Below are 25,603 nucleotides of genomic sequence, written 5' to 3' on the forward strand. Positions count from 1 at the left end.
TCACAGGATGCACAAATTGTGAGGTCGGGGGCACTTTGAGAGACACACACACTCACACACACACACACACACACATACACGAGATTGCAACCACATCCAAAACCTGAAACCCCAAGGCCATTGGAGGGTTAGGTGGGGTTTAAGCACGCCTCTTATGGGGTATTTTTGGAGGGGAGGGCGACACAGGGTGCCTGTATTTGGAAGTAAAGGTGAATGCTGGCGGTGGAAAGAAGAGGATCTGATCTGATCTCAAGTAGGTGTGGTTGGATAGTGGGTTTGTCATATGCTGCCCTGATCAGGCCCAGCATTCCCTCTGACGCTGACGCATGCACACACACACACACACACACACACACACACACACACCACGCGAGCAGCCTGACAGCGGACAGAGGGACAAATCAAAGGGGAACTCAAACCAGCAATAACGGAGACTTTGAGAAAGTAAAAGCAACGGAAGTACCGGAACAAGGAGGAAGAAAGAGGTAAAAAAAAATCATCTTTACGCATTACATTAGTCAAGACGAGTGTCTCACTTAAAGACACTTTGCGTTCCTTTTTGTCTGATTATATACTCTAATTTCCACATGAGCTTCGTTCTTCCCATCCATTTTGTTTGTTCGGATTTTCAGTGTTACTTTTCTGTATATTTCTTCACCATTTTTACATGGCAGTACTTTAAAAGTATAATTTTTCTTTTGCTTAACCGGCTGTTTGTTGTCTGCTTAACAATCATATACAAATATTAGACTCTGAAAGTACTTAATATTTTTAATACTTTGGGGATACTGGAAATGCTTTTGCATCACTATTTAGGTAAAATCCTTCACTCACATTTTGACATACGACTACTTTTACACAACTAACATAGTAGAACTACCGTAGTACAACACTGTTTCAATTAGTCACGTGTAAGAATATTAATTGTTAACTGCACTCTGGAAGCAATGTAAAGCAGTTATCATTGGGATATTGCTGTACAACAGGGGGTTTGATTCCCCGTCTTTCAAGACCTCAGCTGTGAAACACACATACAAATACACAAATGTTGTGACGGTCAGAACCTATAAATAGCCTCCTGAGATAAGTAAAGGCATTCAGCTCCAGTGACAGAGGCGCTGGAGACGCCTGCAGTTCCTGATTGTTCTGATTGTTTTTGTTTTAACACGACACAAATCAGATTTCAGGGTTGTGCCTACACAAAAGCCAAATCATTTCAAATGAATATTTGAGATACTTTGGTTCGAGGTCCAAGATGAGATGCATTTGTGCCATAATGGGCCGTTTTAACCATTCACCACCCACTCATGATTAGCTGACAGACTCAGCCGTACCACTTGCGTGTCATTTTCAGTTTGAATATCAGGAGTCGTCTCCCAAATATGTTCTCACAGGAGGGCAGGCGTGTTGAAGTTAGTTTAAGATTAGCAGCTAAAATGTTGGATAATTTCATTAAGGAGTTGGTTAAAAATCAGCAAAAAGAGTGAGTTTTATGTACAAATCATCAGGTGGACATAAACATCACTTTTGAATTAATGGCTATGTTACTCTGTAAATTCTGGATGTACATGTTGGCTACTTTCTGGCAGCGTTAAAGCCATATCAACTTGAGCATGATGCCACGTCGGATCGCTTCTTGTTTGGTGTCGTTTATGTTGCCCTCAAGTGAAACTTTAGATAACCAGCTTGAGATTGTAGGGAAGAAACATTTACATTTTGCTGGTTAGATTTTTTTGTGTGTGTGGGAGAGTGAGAATCTCATATAAACCACGAATCATTTAACATATTTTATAGACTGGAAAACGTGAGCCCTTATTAGCCTTTATTAAACTTCAAAAGAATAATAATAAAATAACTAAAGTTTATTTGCACATTTCGAAAAATCTGTGATCTCAATCAGAGAGCTCAAACAAAAACAAAACTACAGCTGGCAATAAAAAGCTTTAAACATGCAGAGCAGATTCATACTGAGGTCCGCATCTAAAAATAAAATGCTAGGAGCGAAGCGGCGCCCCATGGATCTTAGATTACCCCTGGTTTTTTTAAACACAAAAACTGTCTATATTTCTCCCTCAACTATGTGCCACAAATATTCACCTGGCAGCCACAAAATATTCTGCAGTCACTTTAACATTTCATCTCCATGAAACAGGAGTGCAGTTATTAGATTATTTAGGATGCTATTCAAGTATGAGAAATGTAAAAGTTAATCTCAAGTAAACAAACATAATAAGAGGTTGTATGTTCTCCCCGTGTCTGCGTGTGAGCGTGAGTGGTTGTCTGTCTCTTTGTGGTGACGCATACGGGGTGTACCCCGCCTTTCGCCCACAGCAAGCATGGGAAAGGCTCCAACAACTCCAACAACTAATAGAAAAACTGTAAAACAAATTATATTTGGAATGTGCTTGTTGGGGATGCAGATTCAATTTGATTATGTTTTGCCGTTCCACAAAAATGATTAAAATATCTGATTTACGTGGAATCGATCTATGAGTGGATCAAGGCAAGATTATTGTTTATTACCACAGATGATGTCTGAGTCTCTGTCACTTTGATCGCAGAGTATCTTCCCTCAGTGGCAGCAGGATATATATCCTATCCTTGCAGCCCAGTCACTGGTGGCGGGGGGGGGGGGACGACAGCATGAAATAACTAACGAACACAGCAATAGTATAAATGGATCAATGACAGCAGGAAATTACGACTGAGCATGCCAAGTGTAAATCGCAGACTGGCATAAGAAAGAAACAAAGTCCTAAGTGTCGTAGGCATCGTCTTCTGGCAGCGCTTTAATTAGAGCTTAATTCAGCAAAGTACACATCACTCATGGCATAATTGGCCATCATCAATATGCATTGTCTATGACTTAGACTATCAGGCTTACAATATGCTACTTATTGATTAAAGTAAGTTATTTGCTATATTCAGCGTGTTTTCGTTAGCTTATAAATGAGGTTGTCTTGCTTTTTGTTTGTTTGTTTGGGGGGATACTGTTTATGTATAGGGCTGTGTGTGGGGGGGGGGGGGGTCACTGTGATGATGAGGTCTGGTTCCCAGTATGGTGGATGACAGAGCAGCTGCTCTATGCTATAACCTTGGTCCCAGATAGTTCTGAAGGTTGAACTCACACATTTACTAAAGTAAAATGTTCCACAACGTATTATCGCTATACATGCTGGAATTTGAGATTAAAGCTCTTGATCATTGTTTCACGAAAGAGCAGAACATGTGACCATCAGACATAATCTCACATTCACAGAAAACCTTGACTGGGGACACGAAACCTACTGATGCTGCAACATCTCGGATCCTCTCAGCCACTATTCAGTTATTTTGCCCCGAGGTGGTGTCCCGGCTGATGGACACTGCTGTTTCAACTGTTTAAAGGACGATTACAACGTTCCAAATAGTCTATACAGTCTGTAACCGGGAGCCCCCCCCACCCCTTCATATGACACCAACAGCTGCTGCTGCTGCTCCGTCCCGTAGGATCCACTCCTCCTTCTCCCGTCAGTCCATGTGTGGAACGTGTTGACCAGCGAGCCAAGTGATGCTATTTAAAACGAGCCAAGTTGAGACACGGAGCTAATGAGGACACGAGGAGGAAGTGAACGGGGAGAGTCACAGTCATACTCATGGTTGTGACGCTCGCTGAAGGCGTGTTTGTCTTTTAGATATATGTCCCTTCATGGGGGCAATTCAGGTAATAATGGTGGCTGTAGCATTATAGTTACCTTTTTTTTGTTTTTTAAATATGCACCAGATTAGAAATTGCTAACATTGACAACATAAAGTGCTTTAAAAACAAAAAACAAAAAAACAAACGTGTAATATTAATTGAGTGACACTAATTATTAATATTTTGAATGTGAACTTGTAGATGATTTATTCTTTATATAGCCACATTAGCTTCCACAAATGGTTCGGTGGTGTTGCTGCGTCTGAGCTGAATCACGTGAAATAACAGAATAAAACTTATAGCACGTCAGAGACGAGGAAAAAGTTAAAAATAAATGAAGCTAAATAGATTGGAGAAAAAGTGAAAACAGGAAATGTGTCAGGACATAAACACTGACAGATCAACGGCAACGAAACGTACAGGATTAGAATTAGCCTGGAAACGCAGCTTCTACTTGTTCCAAGCAAAACACACTTTACGGCACATTAATAATCAGAATTCAGGTTCACTCATAATCATTAAGTGCTAGCATCTCTGCAGGCCTGTATTTAGATTACAGACTACAGCATTATCTTGTACGCTAATGTGAAACTGCTATACGAGCTCGATGGTAACCCACTTTAATATACAATTTTCATTGTTGCCAACTGCGGGATTGATTGTTAGAATAATACGCATCCAAATACAACTGAGACTGAAGTGGGAGAACATCTATTTACAGATATTTAGTCATAAATCACAGAATCAATTAAACTGAATATTAGACCATAGTCTGTCTGTGAAACGTAAAACGTACAACGTCTGACTGCTTCTCGTAGAAACTGAGCTACTGGTCCTGGTGAGGGGGAATAAGAGTATCCGGAGTGTTTCCGTAGATCCTCAGTTGTGTTTTAAAAAGCCGTCCGCACAGAGATTAACAGAGACATGTGCATCTGTGTGTGGATTTGGTTTGTCCTCCAGTGGCCTTGAAACAATACTGTGATGCAAGACTGAAAACATTTGATCAACACTTTGAATATATCTATCTACCCATCCATCTCTATTTCAGGTGCTGTGTCCAAAGATCAGAGACTCTCCATCGTCATCCGTTCTATCTGCTAGGAAGTCCCCTCTAAAGTTCAGCAACTGAAGGAATCCATTTACACAACTTAACTTAGTCTAAAAATCAAAAAAAAAAAAAAAAGAAGCCGCACCTCAACGGTCAAAAATGGCCCCCAAGAAGAAGGCCTCCCGTCAGAAAAAGACAACCATGGAGACCGTTCCTCAGGTTCACACGGAGACCCCCCCAGTTCAACTGAAGACGGAAAGCCGGGGGGATGGCGTGGTTGTGGTGGAGACCGCCGTGAAGAAGATTGAGCAGATGGCGGCGCTGGACATTGCTCAACTGAACAGCCTCAACTTTCCTCTCCCACCGCCCGTCATCAAGCCTGGAGAGAGAGGCCTGGGGCTGGGCAGCGAGCTGACGAGACCCCTGCACGGCAACGCCCTGCTGGAGGAGCTCAGCAAGATGCGGCAGGAGAAGTGGGTTCTAATCCCAATCTGCACGGCACGTTTAGATTATTATTCTGATGGTTTAATCATTAATGCAGCTATGGAAGGGTACAATTCTAATAGTATACAATTTCAAAACCCACAATAATATACATCTATATAATTACTAATGCAGTTACATGCTGATATGAATTTAAATTGGGGCTCAATTCTAATCCAATATTTAACACCCACCATGACATCAAGTTATGAGACAGTTATTACTCAGTTATTACTGAAGTTTCACAAAAGGAAAAAAGGTCCAACTTCACCCACCTTCAAAATCATCTTTTGTGTAGATTAGACACAATGCATCAACTGCCCTAATATATTGAGCAAAGTACTTCCCCCCCCCTCCGTAGTACTGCCAGGAGAACATTTTACCTTAATAGCACACTCACCAACCACAGTTTCCATATAATAAGACTAAAACTGTGTTTTTCACAATAGTCCTTTACACTTTAGCGATTATAACATGTGCATTATATGATGTCAGGTTGGGCGTCCATCCTTTCTGCTCTGCTCTCCTCAGGTTCCTGACTGACCTGGAGCTGGCCTGTAAGACAAAAGCCTTCGACGTCCACAAGCTGGTCCTCTCCTCAGTTAGTCAGTACTTCAGAGACATTCTAGCCAAAGACCCCAACATGAAGCGCTTGGAGCTGCCCTCCCTCTCGCCTCTAGGTAGCCCATCCAGCTACGCTACCGGCGACACCTTATAAAGCCAACTTTATACACGCAACAGTTAACTTGGTTAAACGTAGAGTCGACCCAAGTTATACTTAACGCGAGGGATTCATGCTATGCAGTTGTTGAAAGCCCCCCCCCGGGATTTTGTCCAACCTCCAGCCAAGATCCGAGACTTTCCGGATTTCAAAATATATATTTTTTCAAAGTTTTAGAACAATAATCGCTTTTTTTGATTAGTTTTCTGGGACAATAAAGTCGAGTGCATTTTACTGTTGGCTGGACAGACAAGCACATGCTTTTTTTCTCTGTTCTCCCAACTTTAAAGCTTCTTGAAAGGAATTAAAAGAAAAAGAAGAGTTCACAGTTACCTGGACACAACATCATTTCTCTCTTCATCCTGAGAAATATCTCATCCTCCACGTCAGAGTCTCAATATCGGCAGCAGTTACAGTAAATAGAAAGTTTGTCTCACGCTCGACCTCACTGTCTGCAGGCCTGGCTAACATCATCACCTTCGCCTACCTGGGCCGCGTCCACATGTCCCTCTACACCATTGGCTGCACCGCCTCTGCTGCCACCACCCTGCAGATCCCTCAGCTGCTCAAGATGTGCGTGGACTTCCTGCTGGCTGAGCTCAACGTGCAGACCTGCGTCTACATCTGGAACATCGCCGCCGCCTACGGCCTTCGCCCGGTGTGCGATGCCGCCCGCCGCTTCGTCCTGGAGAACTTTGTGCAATTTGCGGACACGCCGCTGTTCACCCAGCTGACTCTGGAGCAAGTCTCTGCCTTCCTGCAGGACGACTCCCTCCTGCTTCCTTCAGAGGTCACTGCCTTTCAGGTCAGAGGTCAAATCGGCCCATTACCGTGGATATACTGAAATTCATAACTAAACACAACGTGGAACATGATTTGCAGTCAAGTATTTTTTTTATTCCTGAATGTAATGAATGCTAGCTTCTTTCAGGAGATTGCAACTATTGACTTGTTGATCCTCTAGAACTCGATCTAGATCCTATTTTCATCCAGACCTAAAAACAGATGCCAGACCAGCTGTTGGAAATATAACAGTTCCATGAGCGAGCAAAGTGCAAGTCGGCTGTGAGCAGAAACTAAGTATAATGTATACGAGACATTTATTAATACACCACTGCATTACAGGCCGGAATAGACAAGCAGCTGAGGAGGGGCGGAGCCACGATGCGCATAGTTACAGTATTTATAAACTGGACTAAATGTGAGAATCAGTGCCCAACTGAATAAAACATTCACCTTATTCAGGTTTTTATGCGGTTTCTCTTAAATCCTCACTAAAATTGGTTTATATATTTTATTCCAACATGTCTGTAGGTTCTCAGTCATCAGTAAATCACGAAGAGCAAAAACAAAGAATCAACTGGCCTTGTTGAAGTTTGATTGAAGACGTTTCACCTCTCATCCAAGAGGCTTCTTCCGTTCCCGCAAACTGGCAGATGGTGTCCTTGTCTTCCTCCTCCTCCTCCTCCTCTTCCAAAAAAGGAACCATTTATGTAAAACTTGAGAAACTAGCCTTGAACAGAGGAGGGGGATTTAAGACACCATCTATCAGCAACATACAATGCAGTACAGTACTGACCCAAAATACACAACCAGACCTGGATGCAGCTTAACATAACAGCTCACCTGAGGGGGGGCTTTTTGAATGCATTAGCATTCAAAAAGGGAATGCCAATACTCCTAGGGAGTCTGATTGCCTTAGCGGTGTCGGCCCCTTCTTTGTTTCTTTGTTTCCTGCTCCAACAGGAGGATAAACATCTGGATTCTCTACCAGTCTCTCAGAACTAAAGAAGCCTCTTGGATGAGAGGTGAAACGTCTTCAATTAAACTTGAACAAGTCCAGTTGATTCCTTTTATTGTTTTTCCTCTTTGTGATTTATATACAAATATTTATTTATTTATTTTTTCCTTAATATTCTCTTTAATTTTTTCCCACTTTCCTTCCTTCCATCAATCTGTCACAAAACCAATATATGTCGAGAAAAGAATAAAGAGTTTTATTTATTCATCAGGACTCGGACTAGGACTAGGAATGATCTTTAATACAAAGTATTAACAGAAATCCCTCTCACAGAGGAAGATAATTACAACCTTGACAAAGAACAAAGAATCAAAAATCCCACTTGGAATGGCAGAGAACAAAGGGAAACACAATTTATACATGAGGTAGGGGAACACAGGTGGAACCAATCGGGGCGGGATTGACAATCACGCAAAGGGAGGCAGTCAAGGTGTGAAAGGAGAGTGGAGGGATGAGTACCAAAATAAAACAGGAAGTGGGAGAAACACATAGAAGGACAAAAAACTAAACATGACCGAGCAAGATTTCCTGGACTATAATGACTGTTGCATTTTGGTATTGTGTATTATGGGATGTCTGTCTCTGCAGCTGGCCACGAGGTGGCTGGACTTTGACGCCTGTCGTCAGGCTCATGCCGCAGAGCTCCTGTCTCATGTCCGCTTTGAGACCATCCCGGCCAGTGAGCTGGTGAGTCAGATCCAGCCGGTGCCCCGAATGATGACGGACCCCCAGTGTCACCGTCTGCTGGTGGACGCCATGAACTACCACCTGCTGCCCTACCAGCAGAACACCCTGCAGTCCCGGCGCACACAGGTCCGAGCCGGTCACCAGACCCTGCTCACCGTCGGCGGCCGGCCGTCGCTCACCGAGAGAGCTCTCAGCCGCGAGGTTGGTGATCGCTTTAAAGGGAAAAACACAAGGGAATTCCTCATTGACCTTTGACCTTGGTGTCAAGGTGCTATGGCGGGACCCCCGTGAAGGTGGGGCCACCTGGCGTCACCTCACCCAGCTGCCAGCAAAGAGCTTCAACCAGTGCGTGGCTGTGATGGACAGCTTCCTGTACGTGGCCGGAGGAGAGGACCAGAACGACGCCCGGAACCAAGCCAAGCACGCCGTCAGCACGCTCAGCAGGCAGGCGCCGGGAAAGATCAAAGGCTTCCAATGGGAGCTGAGAGACGAGAAAGGAGCACAGAATTTGACAATATGACTTGATACGAGTGAAATTATTTAACCATGCGAGAACAATTCCCCTTTTTCCAAAGAAACGGTTTGATTCAGAAATATGCAGGTTAGGTAAAAAAAAAAGGTGAAAGGAAAAGAGAATTGCCGTTTCTAAATCTTGGCAAATAACAATAATCATAATAATAACTAATAAAATGACATTGTTTATTTTCACAACATTTCCATTAATACCTGTTTTGTACCGGGGATTTGTGCCCTTTCTGTAATGAAAAGGCCCAAAGGAATAACTGCCCCCCCCCCCCCCCTCTCCCTTCTTGCCTCCACCAGATATGACCCTCGCTTCAACACCTGGCTGCACCTGGCTGGCATGCGTCAGCGGCGCACCCACTTCTCCCTGGCAGCGAGTGGGGGCCGCCTGTTCGCCGTTGGCGGCCGCAACGTGGAGGGCCTGCTGGCCACCACTGAGAGCTACCTGCCCTCCTCCAACGCCTGGCAGATGCGCGCTCCCATGGAGGTGCCTCGCTGCTGCCACTCCAGTGCCACCCTGCCCTCTGGAGACATCCTGGTGACTGGCGGGTACATCAACTGCGCCTACTCTCGCTCTGTGGCGTGCTACAACGTGGAGGCCGACACCTGGACCGACAAAGCCCCGATGGAGACGCCCCGCGGCTGGCACTGCTCTGCCACCCTGGGAGGGAAGGTGTACGTCGTGGGAGGAAGCCAGCTGGGCCCGGGCGGCGAGCGAGTGGATGTGCTCTCTGTGGAGGTCTTCTCCCCCGAGGGCGGCGCGTGGAGCCGAGCCGCCCCCGTCCTCCTCGGGGTCAGCACCGCCGGCCTGTCCCCGCTGGCCGACGAGCTGTACCTGCTGGGGGGCTGGAGCGAGGCAGAGAAGCGCTACAAGGCAGCCGTCCAAAAGTACGACCCAGCCACAGACAGCTGGTCCGCGGCCGAGGATCTGCCCGAGCCCACGGTGGGCGTGTCCTGCTGTACTTTAACCATGCCACCCCGCTACACGCCGCGGCGCCAGCAGCATCGGAACACGCCCAACCACGAGGAGCAGCAGCAGAAGAACCGGAGCAGAGAGGGCAGCGTGGCTCCTTCACAAACCACCGCCGCATAGAGAGGCGGGAATAGAGATGGGACTCGAACACAGGAGGGATAACCTCAGGAGAACATTGAGATCATGTCTGCTTTTATTTTAAACTTACATTTCATATTTATTCTTGTCTGCAAATTGTTTCTCCAACAATTACAAAAACAAAAACAGATTAAAACCATCCAACTAAAACATTTTTTTCTACGTTTAATAGATACATATAAATGTAGAATAATGGTAAATATGACATCTGGTATTTGGTATTTGGCTGCAGGAGAAACATTTAAAATACAACCAGACAGACCCATGAAGTGCCGACGCGTGTGTGCAGGTTTTGTAAGAAATAAGAGCATGCATGATCCAAATGATCTCGGGAGGATTGGAAACGTTGTATCTCGTGAAAAACGAAACGCGGTGACGAGGGAATGAGTCGTAGCGTTGAGCAGGTGGCGATGGATGGAACAAGATGTGAAAGACGGAGGGATGGGAATAGCGGTTTCTGTCAGAAGTAATCCCTCAAATTTCAACTACCGGTAAATAAAATGTAGTGCAAAGGTCATAGAAGTGTGATGTAGCGGGAGGATTAACACAAGAGGAAGGCCGTGTGACGTGGCACAAGCAACATTTAAAGAGTTAAACTTTCAATAAAAAAATATATATAACAGAAAATAAGAAAAATCTGAAAAAACATATATAAAAATTAAATGCAGAAATATGACAAATTCAACTCACCCGTATTTTTATTTCTCAAACATTTGTGTAATTCGTACTGGAACTAAGACAAACGGCCACGTGAAGAACCAGCGACACTCCTGTGAATGGAAGTCCGAACTACTAACGGCCGTAGTTTGATGTTTGTCAGGAGACACACGGAGACTAATCTGCCTCGTGTGATTGGCTGAATGCCTGTTTCCGTCTCCTTGGCAGTAGATAAGCTCTGTGGTTTATATATGGAGTGTCACTGAATAAAACCAATACTATACAAAAGTTTGATATTGTATGCCTCTAATTTCCCTTTAACACTGCAGCTGCAAAATTATTCTGATTTCATGCGCTAAAAACGCTAAATTGTTGTTGAGAGGAAAATGAGCACTGAATTCAGCAATAATAGTTCGAGCACTTCGCATCCTTCAGCTCGTCTATGCTACGTGAATCCGGACCTGTAAGTCTAATCGTAACAACATACGGTGGCAGCATCGTGACCCTGGGCCCAGCAGAAGGCCGTGGAGGCATCTTTAGAGGTCCTGTGTGTGCCCGACTGGAACTAGGAAACGCTGCAGTTCTGGACTGCCGTCTGTGCGGGACTCTAACCTTCGCTCAGCTCATGCCTCACATATTTTGGTTGTAGCTATCGCTAACTCTCCTCTCAAGTTGTAAAGACCGTAAAACACTCCAAGCACCCCCCCCATGCCGATTGCATTGAAGAAACTATTTGATGCCATTTGGCTCTGCTTGTTCTACACATTCATGAGATATTTCTCTTCAGCATAAGGCTGAACATAAAGTTGTTAAATCATATATATATACACACACTGACATTTGAGTTATGCCACAGAAATCTGGGACAAATTGAACTTCAAACCTTGGATATAGCAGGTTTATAATGAAGCAGAAAGGCACCACTTCATAATTAAATAGTTTGTAGATTTAATGGACCATGACTTAATACTTTTAACGTGGCAGATGCAAAAGAGGATGGAACCGTCTCGGAATACTTGCAGTACTTTTCTCCTTTCGCCGACAGTATAAAGTAGCATAATGAAAATGTTTCCAGTAGCTAGGGAATGACATCCAAGTCAGCAGATCTAGGACTTCAGGCAATCAAGGGTCAAAGGACACAGAGGGGCAACGCATACGTCCGACATTCAGGCACGTTGGCTCCATTCTTCGCTCCGCAGTAACATGAATTATTCAGTTTGGGTTAAACCCCGATACTCCCAGAAAGAGTCCAATCCCAGCAAATGGAATTTCCAACCACAAATTCCCTAGCATGTACCGGTATGTAGTACACAGTGTCAGAGCGTAGCAGCGTTAGCTTCCCTCCTATAGTAATGATGTCATGATAACTTTCACCAATTATGCTAATGCTAATTTACTTTCTTTAAAACAGTAACCCAACAGCAAAAAAAAAAGAAGAAAACCAAGAGCAGAGTCATTTTACTCTTTTTATTAAATTGATACAAAGATGGGAAGGCGGGTCCTTACTTGCCGGGGAGGATGATACCGTCATACTGGAAGGAAACAAGGAATAAGCATTAAGAACGTTACCAAAAGTATAACAAACAGCAGCTCGGGCGCTGCAGGATAAACACGATCGAGCATTTCGGCTCCAACATCCAGAGCAGGCGTTAAAGAGCAGCAAAATGCACAAACATTCAATTTGCCATTGCTCAAATCACATTTCTGAAGCACGTCTTTGTTGTTTCTAATCTTTGAACGGACTCGAGTGCTTGATGTAGAAACTAGTGTTGTTCTTCTCGTCTCCCTCACATGTTCACCGTGACCGTGGCAGATTTGTCATGGTGCGTGCGTGAAAACAGGCCGACTCTTACTTTCTGCTGGAACCAGCGCATGGCCTCCTCTTTGCGAATGCGGTGCCTGAAACCAATGCGGCCAGTTTTCCGTTTCTTGTCGGCGATGCTGAAGCCAGGTCTGCCCAGAACCTGAACACGGAGAGGGTCGAGAGACGGTCAGAAAGCTTCACCACTGCGCACGCTCACACCACTTTATGTAGAATCAGTGACAAGAGTCGATTGCTGATTCTTCAAACTTAAAAAAAGGCAAAGTTCATCAAATTCAAATTGATACACGAAATGGAGCTGGAGGAGGCGGCTGGGGGGGGGGGGGGGGGGGGGGGAGGCAAGTCTGGAAATCCCTGCTGAAGCCCAGCCCCAGATAAGATGAATGGACCGACTCTTATTTAAGAAATGAGTAAAGATTTACTTAACGCTGCTTGCTTTACTTTGAAGGGGGAAAAAAAGGATCCCCAAAATTGTTCTGACTTTAATCAAATTAACTCAGCAAATCACTGCACTTCATGGGGCCTCGTTCTAACTATGAACAAGAAAGCAAATTACTGAAAGTACCAAATCCTGGCCCAGTCCTGCTGGTACCTTTGACAGTCTCAGGTAAGGTCATGGTCATCATGTCGCTGACCATCGACAACCGGAAATTTAGACCCAAGACAAATGGCGTTTAAACAATTCGCCAGTTTCCACAGAAAACATCAAGACAAATCCTCATCTTAAGATCGTTTGCCTTAATTGCACCATCAGCCTCAGAAAGCACTTCAAGAGACACTTCACTGCAAACAAAAACTGCATTCTTATTAGCATCTGCACGTATTCTGCGTTTCACCTCAGCCGGATGCCTGCCCCTTCCCCTCTGCAGCTTTATTCTGATGCAGTTTCAGACACTCACCACATAGAAGTCCAGCCCATAGATGCCAATGCTGGGGTCGTACTTGATGCCCAGATCGATGTGCTCCTGGATGCCAAACCCAAAGTTGCCGGTATCTGAGAAGTTGTTCTTTCTCAACTCGTACTCGCGCACCTGGAAGCAGGAAGAGCAGAGCGAAGCCTCTTTAGCGACACAAGCAGCGCTGAAAACGTCAACCGGGTTCGTTTTATTCAAACGGAACACTCGTAGTTGTCCGCGTTTCCATGGTTACACATTGAAAATGAAGGAGAGTCTTTTCCCCTACCATTTCTTTTATTTTGAAATAGACACACGCAACGTTATAGTGGTACAAGCCGGGGAGGGGGGGGGGGGGGGGGGGGTGGGGGGGGTAGAGATATTCCTGACCTTGAGTCCCTTCTCCAGGATCTCCTCCGCTTTGGCTCCACGGACAGTACAATGGACGGCGATCTTTTCATTTCGGCGGATACCGAAGGATCGCACCGTGTAGCGGGCTGCAAGTGGAAAGAGAAGAATAGTAGTACCATAACCATGAAACCGCTTCCATGTTCAGGAAGCGCTACGGCTACAAATACCATTATAACTTCTCACCACGTTGGAAGAAATTAAACGGAAAGTTTGCCACTCATACGCCATCAATACTCGCAGCTTTAGGCACAACAGCCTGCCGTCCACACTCACCCTTGGAGAACACAGGCGTCTGCCCAGTGAGCTGCTCCAGAACCTTAGCAGCTCGCGTTAGCCTGTCTCCGCTCTCCCCTACGCAGATGTTCAGGCAGAGCTTGCGAATGCGGAGCTCTCTCATAACATTCTCCTTCTTTTCACCAAGGTCCTGGAGGAAGAGGTCAGGGCTTAGTTCTTTACAAAAATAAACAGTTTTTTTTACTCCAAAGTCATCACAGCACCCTAAAGTACACCGTCGACTAATGAGAGTAGAACTCAGCCAGCTAACAGGCCGGTATAAATGTAGCATATACACTAAATGACAGTAAACCCAGGTTGAAACATTAGCATTCTGGAGCTACGCTCCCCTCCGTGAATCCAAGTCGGCCTCCTATTGGACCAACACACGCCGGCTGGCGGACATGTTCGTACACACCTCTGCCGTCTAGCTGGTCAGTCAAACAACAACGTCGAGACCACCTCGGCGGGGCTAAAAGCACGTCACGCACCGAGTGACAGAACAATGCATATATTCCGCATACATAAATATATATACGTGAGTGTGTGTCTTAAAGAACGATGGCAAAGACGTAACCTGTTAGCATCACTCGATTTTTCTTTAGCTAACTTGCATTCCTGTTACGTTTATTGACAAAATAATATTTTAGATTAATCATTTGTGACGGCGGGTAAGACTCTAAAAACCGAACACCGGTTAGCGCAACCCCGCAGCGCAGATGATCGCGGATATCGCACCCAACGTCACATTTATCTGACTCGTACACGACGGAACACTCACCGCCATGTTGGATCACTCGAAGAGGACGTCATGCTTCCGGTGGCGGGAATTTATAGTCGCGTGTTCCTTGTAATTGAGCTCGTGGAAACATGATGCGGGACTGGACTGTTCCGCCTTTTGCACGCTAATCAAATGAATGTTAATAATAATAATAATAATAATAATAATATATTTTATTTATATAGCGCCTTTCTGGACACTCGAAGTCGCTTTACATAGTGTACATAAGATAAAAACGCGCAATTTGATCTCAGGCGGGCCAGACCAGTAAAATAATAGTATAATAATCTAAAATAACTAGAACTCTGAATCTATATCTTTGTTTAAGTACATAGAAATCTTCATTCATTGAACTATCCTTTTACAACACAAATTATGAAAAACCTAATATTAGAATAAAAGAACTACAATTTCAAAAAATACCATGTATCAGTTCTTCATTGGGACACGTGGATTATAATTTACAGAACGCAGTGAATTTTATTTTATTTTTATTTTTTATTTATCCAGGCAAAACAACCCGCATCAGGGGACTATTTAACCCGCTTTGATAAGAGCGTCGTTGGTCTCCATTTAATGATTGCATTTAGAGTGGTAGTCCAGATTTGAGATGGTTAGATAATATATTCCATATCTGGCTGTCATTTAATATGAAAGTTTGGAAGAAATGGACAGCAGCTCGCACTTTATTTTGAAATTTCAGCGCTACTTCTTTGCGTGGAAGAACGTGAACCTGTGTGCTCTCGTCCGCCCCCTTTGGTGATGTAGAGTACTGTCTAACTCACCTCGCGCTTTATTTGTCTGTCGTTTTACGCAAGGGGTCTCCATTGCTCTCCAAAACCTTTGTAAGCAGCAGCAGTTCCTGAACCTGAAGACAATATTTAAAACAATCAAAGCTGAACAAAAATATTCTGTTATTAGATATTTTCATTTATATGCAACAAACAATGACGTTACCAAATACACACACACACACACATTCAGATGAACACACCAGGACACACAATTCAAGCAGAAACACAAAAAACTCTATAACTCTGATTAAAAAATGAAAAAATAAATCAGCTTGCATTTGAGTTCCTTTAGTTTTTCAACTTGGTCGCTCTTGGGTAGCTTGTCGAATAGAATAGAATAGAATAGAATAGAATATAAATACTTTATTTAGTCCAGTCTTGGGAAATTATCAGGGTTAACCACAATACATAACAGTACATAGTCCTCCTCTCCATGTTTGACACACCTGGTGGTTTAAAAGGAGAGCGCCTTACACTACTATATCTTTAAGATTATAAGATATGAACCTTTATACAGTTTATCGTAATCTTTTTAACACCTACTGTTTCTTCATTCCACCAGCAGCTCAATTTATTTATTTTATTTTACTTCCCTGATTCCCCACCAAAACAATTGGGACTCTCTCCAAAGCAGTAATGAAACAGAATGTAATACCTTCATAACAAATATCTCATTAGGAAACTAGATTTTTAACAGGTGATAGTATAATGATTGAATACAAGAAAGGAGCATCTTCAAAAGTGTCAGTCACACAAGCCAATGGGGACAGTGTGAGCCGGTTTGGCACAGTTACTTCATGTGCTCAGGAACCCTGTTTGTCAATGACTAGACAAATACAAATCCATATACCGGTGTGTGTGTGTGTGTGTGTGTGTGTGTGTGTCCACAACTTTCAGAAATGCAGCCATCTCCTCTGGATGATCTTTGATTCTGCATCTTCCTACTCTCCTGTTCTGCTTTTGGGCTCCATCTGCCAGTTTGCTCAGAACAGTTGTCATTGTCTCGTGTTCCTCTATTCTCACTCTGGATCTTGTGGATCTTCAATGTAGGTGCAGCTGCGAGTGAGTCAGCCAAACCCAACGAGACACACCCGATCCTCATCCCCCTTCATCCGTCTCATCCTACTTAGTTTCTACCTTCCTGCTGGCTCATTGCCAGGATATGCTTCCGCACAGGTGCTGCTGTCTCGCCCTCCCCTGGTGTTTTGCCGGTTTACTCGCAGCCACTCGTGAGTATTGTAGTTTCAGTGTTTATTTTGGGGGTGCATTTCCGTTTGTTTTTTTGGCGCCGGCCTGCCAACCACTGGTTTGCTAGACTCTGTGATTCTTTTCATTTGTGCTGTGTTTTTGCGTTCCTGTAATCCCGGACGCCGGCCATGTCCGATCTTAGCTATCATTGAGTTTTTCCGTTTAGGCATTTTATTTATTTTTTGCTACTTGAATTGCCCGACATCTGACCTTCTGAGTGTTTAGTTTAACCTTTTCCTGATCTTTGTTTGCTTCATTTAAAACTGTTTGGTCTTTCCATGACTCCTCTGCCTCTGCCTTCTCAGGTCCATTAACAATAGTGACTGATACATTTAGTACCGACTCATAATTGGAATAAAACATCTTGTTAACTCCAAAGTTATTACCGTCATTGTCCACACATTTACTTACCTTCTCTTAAAACTTGTTGTTTTGCACAGGTCTTCTCTCCATCTTTCATGACAACTCTTACATTTTTATTCCAAATGGATATACATGAATAATAATAATGCATTTGATTTATAGCTTTTATTTTATTTTATAGAAACTCAAAGCACATGATCTTCTCATCCTTATGGGAATTGATGAAAGTCAATACACAGCCGGGGAGAAGCCTCAGGTGTGGACAAAGAAATTAAGGTGTTGTTGAGCAGGACAAGTTTTATACAAGTATTGCAACTAATACTGCAAACACCACTACTAGCTTTACTTCTGCCACTCCACAAAAATATTAATAAAATAAAATAAATCTAAAGGAGTCAATTATGTATTTTAACATGTACCAAGAATACAGACTCACTCCATTATATATATATATAAAACAAGCTTGATTGGAATTGATTGGAATTTTCCAGTCAAGGATGGCAACCGACTGGTGTTTATTGCATTATCACTTATTCAAGCATCATTCAACTCTGCTCCTTTTTGCAATTAAATGTACTGATATTTGACTGTTTAATTTTTTTTTGCAAACTAATTGATTCTTTGTGAAGTCTTTCAAATGACTGGAAATACCACCACGCATCTTCTTAGATCGCCTTTCAGGGCGTGCGACCACATTGTCTTGCACACTCGATGCTAAAACACTTTATCACCTGTCCATAGAGACCATTAAGAGGGCACGCTTGTGGAATGTCCTCAACCATGTGATCGCCAGGGGAGGAATCGCCTCTGCCATGTCCTCAGAAGGTGTTTGTAACGGGATAGCAGAATTATATTATTGTAAGGCGTCCCCTTCCCCCCCTAGTAAATGTGACTTCAAGTAAGTAAGAGTAAAGCAGACATAACGGCTTTACAGTGTTAAATCAGCCTTTGAATAACTGCATGCTGTGATATTGAAATCTTTGTGACCAATCTTTTATTTCTTTTTGAATAGACTTGGTAAAAATCCACCAACAAATTACACTGAATGGCAAGAAATGTCTTAAATTTGTATATTTTTAATTATTTGTATTCAATTGCTTTCAACCTAATCCTTATAGAGAAGTTTTTCCTAAAAGCAGGCCTTCCTTTCCGGCGGAGACTCTTCCGATGGATTCTCATTAACACATGATGGATGACGGCGTCGAGAGGAAGGCGGGGTCGTCGTTGAGCCCGTTTGCCATCCAGCATCGAAATTCATTTCTTAGCAGCTTTCTGGGCAGATTTGGTGACCTTTCCTTTTTCATCAGACTTTTCTACAGACTTGATTACACCCACGGCGACGGTCTGCCTCATGTCACGCACAGCAAAACGCCCTGTGAGAAAGAGATGGAAAAGAGGATGTGAAAGAGTTAGAGAGGATAAAATAACATCTCCGTCTTTAAGGAGCATTAAGCTCACCCCCCTCTACACCTCATAAACCCCACACTCTATCTGTTCTCCCCCCTCCCCTCTTGAAGAGACATCGGACTCATAAAACAAATTGAACAGCGTCTATCAACGCGCTGTTATATACGTATATTTATTTACATATTTATAATGTATTTTTGTACTGTGTATATTGTGTTTGCATGCCTTACTTGATATCATTTTTTAAAGTTTTTTGTATATTCTATTCTACTCGATTGATCATCATTATTGACAACGAATGGGAGACTATGGATCAGTGCGGCAAAATCCATGTTACATGCTAATTGATTGATTGATTTGGAGATGTCAGGTGTCTGTCATCTTTCTAATATAGTTGAACTAGAGAGTTCTCAATAACTAAACTCAACATCAATGTCTTCAGACATTGATCGCTTGAGTCAATGATACACAGACGTGTAAATGAACAAAACACAAGCCGGTTAAGAAAACATCAATTTAACAGCCCATAGGAAAGATGGCAAACACCTAATCCAAGCAACGAGACCAATTACAGAAACGCACTGCAAATGTGTGTTTAGCGGTCTAGTTTGTGTTTGGATCATGTTTATTTTCTTTGCAATGCTTTAAATATGTGCATGCTTTTATATGTTTGTGTGTTTACTCCAGTTGATCGTAGACAGTAATAGCGTGTAATATAAACTGAATATATAAATAGTTGCCAGTTTGTCTGCGAGCATTGATAGCAGCTGAAGCATCATTAAAAAGTAAAAAATGGAAAATGCTCTAAAGTTAAAAAATGTAGCAATAAAAGCAGTTTGAAGTCCTGTTGAGGTAGAAATGTACAATAGCGCCATTATCGCAAGTCTGTGATGTGAAAAGTGGAAGAATGAAAATGGAGCCTTTTACTCACCCAGTGGAGGGTAGTCGGCGAAGGGCTCGACGACCATGGGCTTCTGCGGAACAAGCTTCACGATGGCGGCATCTCCAGACTTCACAGACTTCGGAAGGTCCTCGAGCTTCTTGCCCGAACGACGGTCGATCTTCTCAACGAGCTCGTTGAACTTGCAGGCAATGTGAGCCGTGTGGCAGTCCAGCACGGGGGCGTAGCCCGCACTGATCTGGCCGGGGTGGTTCAGGATGATGACCTGGGGACAGATTTTCAATTAGAACTACGCCTAGAGCAGGGGTGGGCAAACTCTTTGACTCGCGGGCCACGATGGGTTCTAAAATTTGATAGAGGGCCCGGGCCAGGAAAAGACGGATGGAGTTTTTGTGTGAATGAATATAAATAATATGTAAAAGCCATTACATGAAAGGATTTGGCCTTTTACAGGTAGAGAAGCATGAATGTGCAGGTGTCATTGTACAAATTACAGGGAAATGGTCAAATGAATGAGGTTTAATTATAATCAAATTTAATTTAATGATATAATTTGGACAAGTTCGGCGGGCCGGATTAAATAGCCCAACAGGCCGTATATGGCCCCCGGGCCTTAGTTTGCCCACGCCTGGCCTAGACAGTCGGTCAAACAGACAGACCGTTTCATTTCAGGCAGGAACGGGACGGCATGTTAATACTGAGCCCTTGTGTGTTGGTGTTTGCCACGACATGCTATAGAAGGTCAAAGCTTCACTCTGCTCTACCCATGCAAGTACATTTCCCTTCCGTGACACTGTGCAACTTCTTTGCTGTTCTTTACTTTTAAAGGTCCCATATTGTGAAAAACTCACTTTTCGACACTAATTTGGTGGGTCTGGGTCCTTAACCCAAAAACAGCTAAATAAACCATCCGGTCAATCCTGCGTAGGTCTGTAATCACCTCCTGAAACGCGTCAGGCAGAAATCTCTCCCCCTGTGATGTCACAGTACGAAAACGTGCACATTCATTGCGTGTCGTTTTCAGAGACTTTTCTGACCGAGCTGTTTGAGACATAAAAGTGAGAAGCTGTCCTGCAGCATCTGTTTGTTAGATAATATATTTCAAATAAGTATCTGGGAACTGCATTAACTTGTGGAAAAAGAGTAGAATATGGGACCTTTAAAATTTGATTAACTTTTTTAAATCCCCAGTGGCCCCTGCGATGAACTGGCGGCTTGTCCAGGGTGTACCCCGCCTCTCACCCGTTGACTACTTGGAAATTGAAAAAGTGGTTAATGAATGAATCCCCAGTGGAGAAAACATACAAGCCACAACACACACACACACACACACACACACACAGATCCTGTAGAAACGGAGAGATGGTAGGAGACGCTTGTGGGATTTGGTGACTTGCTCAAGGCACCTCAGGAGGTGAACTGACACCCCTCAAGCTACCAGTTCACAATCCATATCTTTGGTCCACAAATATATAGATTGAGATTCTCTACTTTTTTCAAACTCACCTGGACAGAGAAGTCTGTATTGAATTTTAACACGTTTAAAAGAAAAAAAAAAAACATAATTATTTTTTAAATACAGCATTTAACAGGACTAAAAAAATGAAACAAGCCAACTATCTTGGATTCCTTAATTCCTCACCTGGGCATGAAAGTTTTCAGCTCCCTTGGGAGGATCTTTCTTGCTGTCGCCGGCCACGTTTCCACGACGGATATCCTTGACTGCCACGTTCTTGACGTTGAAGCCGACGTTGTCGCCAGGCATAGCTTCGGCCAGGGACTCGTGGTGCATCTCCACAGACTTCACTTCAGTGATTATATTGACGGGGGCAAAGGTGACAATCGTACCAGGCTTCAGGATGCCAGTCTCCACACGGCCAACGGGGACAGTTCCAATACCTGAGAGAGAGCAGGAGACATATTTCACATTCTTAAATAAACAACACAGAAACTGAGCAAACCATAGGCGGAGTTTGTGGGGGGTGGGGGGGAATTCCCTATCCAAGAGGATCCGGATAATTTTAATCCAATCCTCTGATTCATGGATTTGAATCAGAGGATTTGGAAATCTGGATCATTATTATCCGGGTTCAAAGTTTTCAAATACTGGGCCCTGGAGATATTTATGCTTGATAATACAGAGAATGTATACTGTTTTGGATATATGCTCATGAGGAGGAATATCTATGCTCATGAGGAGGAATATCAAAAGAAAAAGATTAAACTTAAAATCATATTTTCACAGAGAAAATTTGTAACAGATTTTTGAATCTGTAAAATTAAGTATTTCTCACTGACTTACTGATTGAAAATCAGCAGGTGAGATAGAGGTGGAGAATCTCACCTGCTGATTGTGTCGAATTCCACATCGGCCAATAATCAACCGAGATATTGAGGAACAAATTTTGAAGCTCCATTGACTGCAATGTTACAGAAAATTTCTAACTGATCCATAATCCAGGATTTCTTCTGGATCATCACCAAAATGTTATAATCTGTTCCTGGTGACATTCCCAAACATTTCCTAAAAATCTCATCAAGATCCGTCCAAACGCTTTTGAGTTATCTTGCTCACGGACGGACGGACAGACAAACAAACACCGGCGACCACATGACCCCCGCCTCAGCGGAGGTGATCAAGGAACAAAATCTAATACATAACAAATGGTTAAATGACATATGCTGAAATAAGAAAATCCACACAAGATGACCAAAAATCAAGAAAATAAGAATTTTGGAGAAAGTTCTAAATGTCAAAAGGCACAACTGCTTATTGTAGTTATTGGATGCATAAAGTTTAGTCAGGCAGACACACCAATTACTATATAGTATGTCCCTCATAAAAATAATGGTAAAATATTACACAATACTGTCCGTCACTAAATGACGATTCTGAAAACAAATTGTGACTTATAAATACAAAGAATTCTGCAGTTCAACAAATACTTAAACACATAATCCAAGTTAAAAGCAAACTTGTGGTGTAGAGTAATGTCATATCACATAAGGTGAGGCGACATCATCGTAGCAAAGGATTGTTACCGCCGATTTTGTAGACGTCCTGCAGGGGCAGACGGAGGGGCTTGTCAGTGGGGCGGGACGGTGGCAGGATGGAATCAAGAGCCTCAAACAGAGTCTTTCCACTGGTATTGTTGTCCTTACGCTCAACAGTCCATGCCTTGAACCAGGACATCTGCAGAAATATCCAAAGACATCAGTCCACGTCTTCCTATCACATTTCTACATGTTGTGAAAGTCCCGTCACCTTGTCGCTGGGCTCCAGCATGTTGTCTCCAACCCAGCCAGAGATGGGGACAAAGGCCACAGCTTTAGGATTGTAGCCGATCTTCTTGATGTAGTTGCTGACTTCCTTTGTTATCTCCTCAAAACGGGCTTGGCTGTAAGGGGGTCCAGTGGAGTCCATCTTGTTGACCCCAACAATGAGCTGCTTCACACCCAGGGTGAAGGCCAGCAGGGCGTGCTCGCGGGTCTGGCCATTTTGAGAGATACCGGCCTCAAACTCTCCGACGCCGGCAGCTACGATCAGCAAAGCGCAGTCAGCCTACCCAGGGAGAAATGATTTTGGATTTCTTGCGTAATGGCTGTGCACATCAGACACTTGAAGGAATATTTTCCATTTGTTTCAACAGTAGCGTTTCATTTCACTTCATTTGTGTCGTTGGTCATCTCTTACGAATGCTGGCTGAAACCTCATTAGAAATTGAAGCTGGTGATTCAATGACAACAACAACGTAGCTTTAAAATAAATATTTATTCATTTCCCCAAAAATTCTAGTGAAATGAAGTGAATAGTTCCAGATCTTGGAGAGGATTTGAACCCAGGGTGTGGCAGGCACATGCATTTGCCACTTGAGCGTTGTTAAAAGTCAATTTTAAAAAAGATAATCAGGTGTCTTCCGGGGACTTCTTATAATATTAGTCAAAGAATGATAAGCATAGAAAGTCATTGGCACATCTCAACCCTAACCCTAGTGAGTGAAAAACGTACAACTTGAGCTCCAACGTTTACCCGAATGTGATAAATCAGGCCCGCCGTTACCTGAGAGGTACCGGTGATCATGTTCTTGATGAAGTCTCTGTGTCCAGGGGCGTCGATGATGGTCACGTAGTACTTGACGGTCTCGAACTTCCACAGGGCGATGTCGATGGTGATGCCACGCTCACGCTCCGCCTTCAGTTTGTCCAGGACCCAGGCGTACTTGAAGGAGCCCTTGCCCATCTGTGTAGTGCAAAAGAGCAAGACAGAGATAATAAAATTAAAAAGATGAATCAGTGATCAGTTTCGCCAAACCCATTTCTTTTCACTAAAAATATTTACTTCATGTAAATCCTCTTCTTATATTATTTCTTACTTAACTTCATGTTGAAACCTGCAATTTACTTTTGCTACAGCATGTCAAAGACTGTGTAAGTTCTCAATTGATTTCAGCTTGCCTTTTGTGTCTTGTATCTATTAATTACTACAATAGCCAAGTATCTTGAAGGCTACCCGAAAACGTTCACGTTTTAGATTCTTTAATAAGAAAGTACAGTATTCAATAAATGATTTTGCATCAATTGAGTAATTTAATATTAGTTTTATTGGTAATGTTAAATATCAATGATTTATGTACTAAGGACTTTCAACGGAAACAAGACCGCAAGGGCTTTTTTGAAATGCTCCTCTTAGACAGGATGTTTCACTGTATTTGTACTGTAATACATGCTACGATTTGACTGTACTTGTACTCTAACATCCTATCTAATAGATATATTCATCATCATATGGACCAAATATTTGTTTGTGTGTTTGATCTCGATTTTACACATTTTCTTCCTAAATTAACCTTTTCAACATTTCATTTTTAAAATCATAAAAATAGATTTGAAGAATTATTTGTGGTGGGACGACTTTGTTAGAGACGATACCCACATTCCACCAGTAGGTGGCACTAGTGACCAATTTAGTCACTATGGCGCGCGCCGCGCGTACATCCGGCACACCTGCGTTTCCTGGAACGCCACGTTGTAGGCCTCGTTGTGTTAAATGAAATGCCTGAAAATATTGGGTGAAAAAGCTTGAATAAATGCTTTTCTTCTCAAACCAACCTCGGCGGCTTCCTTCTCGTACTTCTCGATGGCTCGCTTGTCGATTCCTCCGCACTTGTAGATCAGGTGGCCCGTGGTCGTGGATTTACCGGAGTCCACGTGGCCGATGACCACGATGTTGATGTGGATCTTTTCCTTTCCCATTTTGATTTACTGGGTATAAACAACACTTGCCATGAATCCACCAATATCATGCGAGTAAAATGCCAATAAAAAAACATTTAATCAAATAAAAGGTTTATCCTAAGTGAAAATATGAAAGAGCATTAAATTCTAAATACTTGAGAGGACATTCCCCTGGAGTTTAAACTACAACATTTTGCCAACACCATGAGAGTGTTAAACTTCAATCATTCTAATCTCGCTCGACCAGTGGAAAGTAGTTCACCCGACAATGGAACCCAGTGTGAACCCGTACATGTGATCACAAAGCATGGTTGCAATCAGAAACCCAATGGATAAGGGCAGGGTGAAATAAAGAGGGTTTTCTGTAGAAACGCTTGAGAAACACAAACGGGATGTGTTCGTATATCAGATAAAACCTAGGGAAATGTACAATCTCACCTGGATGAAGCGCTGCAGAGGTGCTGGTTGGTCGACGTCTCCTGATCTACGTGGAAGTTCACTCAATGGATTTCGGGCGAGCGTACAGGCGAACAACGCCTTTGCCTCCTCCTACTTTGTGTCTTGTCTGAACAGGATTTGATGCCTTCAGCTGTAATACCTGTTTGTTGCAAAACTCCACCCATGCGTGGCAACGACAGAATCCTGCCGGGTTAGTCACCTACGCAGCTCATCTACCTGGTCAACCAGTTTTTTAAGTTTTCAAAAGGACACCCCTTTGTCGACTAACTCAACGTATCTTACCTAGAATTTCTCTTTGGAAACGCAC

The 25,603-nt window shown here is 43.2% G+C and overlaps 3 protein-coding genes across 3 annotated transcripts; 1 reads left to right on the forward strand and 2 right to left on the reverse strand.

Annotated features, from left to right (window-relative positions):
• Nucleotides 1–176: 176 nt before the first annotated feature.
• Nucleotides 177–11,000, forward strand: klhl43 (kelch-like family member 43). Its single transcript, XM_068746941.1, has 7 exons — nucleotides 177–485; nucleotides 4,728–5,200; nucleotides 5,742–5,890; nucleotides 6,390–6,736; nucleotides 8,321–8,620; nucleotides 8,688–8,863; nucleotides 9,242–11,000. Exons 2-7 carry the CDS (start codon nucleotides 4,887–4,889, stop codon nucleotides 10,032–10,034), a joined length of 2,079 nt encoding a protein of 692 aa, XP_068603042.1. The 5' UTR covers nucleotides 177–485; nucleotides 4,728–4,886; the 3' UTR covers nucleotides 10,035–11,000.
• Nucleotides 11,001–12,161: 1,161 nt separating this feature from the next.
• Nucleotides 12,162–14,927, reverse strand: rpl11 (ribosomal protein L11). The gene is made up of 6 exons (XM_068747097.1): nucleotides 14,890–14,927; nucleotides 14,109–14,259; nucleotides 13,815–13,921; nucleotides 13,431–13,562; nucleotides 12,563–12,673; nucleotides 12,162–12,241 (listed from the first exon to the last, which is right to left on the reverse strand). Exons 1-6 carry the CDS (start codon nucleotides 14,893–14,895, stop codon nucleotides 12,212–12,214), a joined length of 537 nt encoding a protein of 178 aa, XP_068603198.1. The 5' UTR covers nucleotides 14,896–14,927; the 3' UTR covers nucleotides 12,162–12,211.
• Nucleotides 14,928–17,476: 2,549 nt separating this feature from the next.
• LOC137902911 (elongation factor 1-alpha-like) lies at nucleotides 17,477–25,385 on the reverse strand. Its single transcript, XM_068747014.1, has 8 exons — nucleotides 25,276–25,385; nucleotides 24,712–24,864; nucleotides 23,663–23,842; nucleotides 22,868–23,164; nucleotides 22,645–22,795; nucleotides 21,245–21,501; nucleotides 19,633–19,867; nucleotides 17,477–18,667 (listed from the first exon to the last, which is right to left on the reverse strand). Exons 2-8 carry the CDS (start codon nucleotides 24,853–24,855, stop codon nucleotides 18,549–18,551), a joined length of 1,383 nt encoding a protein of 460 aa, XP_068603115.1. The 5' UTR covers nucleotides 24,856–24,864; nucleotides 25,276–25,385; the 3' UTR covers nucleotides 17,477–18,548.
• Nucleotides 25,386–25,603: the final 218 nt, after the last annotated feature.

This window comes from Brachionichthys hirsutus, chromosome 13, assembly GCF_040956055.1.
Source record: "Brachionichthys hirsutus isolate HB-005 chromosome 13, CSIRO-AGI_Bhir_v1, whole genome shotgun sequence".
NCBI lineage: Eukaryota > Metazoa > Chordata > Actinopteri > Lophiiformes > Brachionichthyidae > Brachionichthys > Brachionichthys hirsutus.

Bases quoted from the DNA above. Each gene is read 5' to 3' on its own strand.
- klhl43 (XM_068746941.1), top strand. From the start codon at position 4,887: ATGGCCCCCAAGAAGAAGGCCTCCCGTCAGAAAAAGACAACCATGGAG. The intron at 6,737-8,320 runs GTCAGAGGTCAA...CTGTCTCTGCAG, and splicing joins CAGAGGTCACTGCCTTTCAG to CTGGCCACGAGGTGGCTGGA. The intron at 8,864-9,241 runs GCAGGCGCCGGG...TGCCTCCACCAG, and splicing joins GCCGTCAGCACGCTCAGCAG to ATATGACCCTCGCTTCAACA.
- rpl11 (XM_068747097.1), bottom strand. The intron at 13,922-14,108 runs GTGAGTGTGGAC...TTCCACTTGCAG, and splicing joins GACGCCTGTGTTCTCCAAGG to CCCGCTACACGGTGCGATCC. The intron at 13,563-13,814 runs GTCAGGAATATC...TCCTGCTTCCAG, and splicing joins TCCTGGAGAAGGGACTCAAG to GTGCGCGAGTACGAGTTGAG.
- LOC137902911 (XM_068747014.1), bottom strand. From the start codon at position 24,855: ATGGGAAAGGAAAAGATCCACATCAACATCGTGGTCATCGGCCACGTG. The intron at 23,165-23,662 runs GTAACGGCGGGC...CTCCCTGGGTAG, and splicing joins TGATCACCGGTACCTCTCAG to GCTGACTGCGCTTTGCTGAT. The intron at 19,868-21,244 runs GTGAGGAATTAA...ATCTGTCCCCAG, and splicing joins CTGAAAACTTTCATGCCCAG to GTCATCATCCTGAACCACCC.